General features: G+C 40.8%; 1 protein-coding gene across 1 annotated transcript in view; it reads left to right on the plus strand.

The window, feature by feature from the left end:
* Window positions 1-1,788, plus strand: part of LOC310774481 (inactive all-trans-retinol 13,14-reductase) — a gene marked incomplete at both ends in the record, with an annotated part of 7,235 nt that extends 5,447 nt beyond the window's left edge. The window contains 4 exons of the mRNA XM_083634558.1: window positions 23-132; window positions 405-571; window positions 1,077-1,236; window positions 1,619-1,788. Of these exons, the coding sequence (XP_083490684.1) occupies window positions 23-132; window positions 405-571; window positions 1,077-1,236; window positions 1,619-1,788 (607 nt within the window). The remainder of the gene's footprint in view (window positions 1-22; window positions 133-404; window positions 572-1,076; window positions 1,237-1,618) is intronic.
* Window positions 1,789-2,486: the final 698 nt, after the last annotated feature.

Raw genomic sequence — 2,486 nt, forward strand, 5'->3', positions numbered from 1 at the left:
ATACTTTGTTATGTTTTTGTAGGATGGAGGAGTTCTTTGCAATGAGCAAGGAGGAAGCACCTGATAACATTCCCATGATGTTCATCACAATGCCATCTGCCAAAGACCCTGAGGCCAAAATAAGGCACCCTGGTACAAACAAACATACTACTATTACTACTACTACTGTACTACTACTAATAGCTTCATTTTAGTTACAACACGCTACCAACATACCCACCCAAAGTCCTTAAGTAGCTAAAGACATTGAAATGTCTTGATTATTAACATGTTTTTAAGATGTTCTGCTATTAACACATCTCTGCATTAGCTATCATTCACAAATAATACCCATTAAGGTCACACGTGTGTGTCCATATATACTGTATGAACCCTTGATGTCTTGCGTTGTTTCATGTTCCCAGGAAAATCTTGCATGACGATATTAACCATGGTGAAGTACGAGTGGTTTGAGGAGTGGAAGGACACGACCGTGCGCAAGAGGGGAGATGAATACCACAACTACAAAATGAGATTTGCCAACAAAGTGTTTGACTGGGCTTGCACTATATTCCCTAAAATCAAAGACAAGGTATGATGATATCAACATCCCTCTCACCCTCTCTCATAGCACTTTGGCACACATGTTCAAGTTAGTGATGTCACGATACTATAATCTCTACTTCGATACCGATACCCAGGAAAATATCGATACTCGATACTATTTTCGATACGACGGGATGGGGGAGGATGACGACACATCAAGAGGCATACAAATAAAGTTAGATGGACACTTCTCCATAATCTAGGCCTGGTAAAAACTTTGCACTTAGACAGCAGGTTAGCCCTGCTCTAGCCATCAGAACATGTTTAGCTCGTTGAAGCAACAGATACCCCCCAAAAATAGGGAGGGACAAATCAGTGATTTTTCATTAAAAGAAGTCACTGATGGTATCAAAACTGTTGCAAATGAGAATTGTATCTGATTCAAATTTTCAGTATTGATAGTTTTCGATACTATCGATACTTTTGACAACCCTAGTTCAAGTCTTTGAATAAAATGTACATTGCAACATTTTGTATCATTTGTTTTTTAGCTGGTGTTCCAGGATGTGGCTACCCCTCTGACCAACATGCACTACCTGGGTGCCCAGCGTGGAGCCATGTACTCCGCTGAGCACAATCTGGAGCGCTTCCAGGCCGAGGCCGTGGCAAGGAACAGGTGCAACACCCCAGTCAAAAACCTCTACATCTCAGGTATGAAACCTTCACATCAGCCAGTTGGCAAGGCTTTTATGTTCAAACTGTATGCAGGTAGAGTCACTATGTGTTGTCTGATGATGAGCGACTTAGAAAATGTCTGAACAAGCCCTTAGACTGATTAAATTACTCTTGAACTGTGGGGCTGATCACACGTTGAAATTTGAAACTTTGCTGCAGTGTTAATCTTTCATACACACTAGACTCTATGGAAGACTATTAGTCTCATTTATCCAGCAAAACCTTTGATGGTACAATGAAAAAACAAACAAACAAAAAACAATTAAAATAGGATCAACTGATGTGCAGGCGATAGAGACAAGACTTAGATTCCAACCTCCAGCCTCATCTCTTGCTTGTATGTGTCTGTCTGCTCCAGGCCAAGACGTGTTCAGCTGTGGGATAGCAGGCGCTCTGCATGGTGGCCTGCTCTGCGCCTCCACTGTCCTGGATCACATCGTCTACATTGACTTGCTCATGCTCAAGAAGAAGCTGAAGAGGAGGAAGGCCAGAGAGCTGGCCCAACTGGCTAAGAAGAAACTGCAGTGAGATTGCTCTCTACGTCCCCTGCAGGACAATGGCAGAACTGCAGACATGTTTAAAATACTGAAAGCTGGTGCAACAGGAGCCTTGGTCAATTTACCCAGACACCAAAGTCATCCAAGTGTCCCATAGATCATTTGCTCTTGGGCGCCATGCTAACTTTTGAGCATACACTTTTTTCTTTTTTCCTTTTTTCTGTAGGCTACACAATCTCCCATTGCCTGCAACATTCACTTCCTGTATTAACAGGAAAAACGGTAAAAACAGTAGGCCATGCAGTGTTTTTATGTCATATTTTCTGTAGTACATTTGATCAGAGCTCCTACAAGTTATATGTATTTTTCCTTTTGAGTTGCCTATGTTAGTCGCCTTACTACCAAAGATTCTTCTATTACTCAACAAAGAAATATGCTAAAGAGTTAGCATGGAGCACTGGAGCGAATTATCTACCAGAGACCTTTATCCGATTTGGGTTTTGGTTGATTTGGTTGGTTCTCATCTCCTCACACTTAACAGGAAAGTTGACCAACATGTCCCAAAAACTAAAATACCCTTGATAGATAGTGATTACTTATTTTGTTGAACTTTGAATGAACAGCTGTATCTGGGTGTACTTAATTTGTAACAGAGATAAACATTTAAAAACATGTTATATTTAAGCAAGCTTACAATGTGTTTATAGTGCCTTATCATGATCAGAAATA

The sequence above is a fragment of the Poromitra crassiceps genome, assembly GCF_964638095.1.
Source record: "Poromitra crassiceps genome assembly, chromosome: 4".
NCBI classification, from domain to species: domain Eukaryota; kingdom Metazoa; phylum Chordata; class Actinopteri; order Beryciformes; family Melamphaidae; genus Poromitra; species Poromitra crassiceps.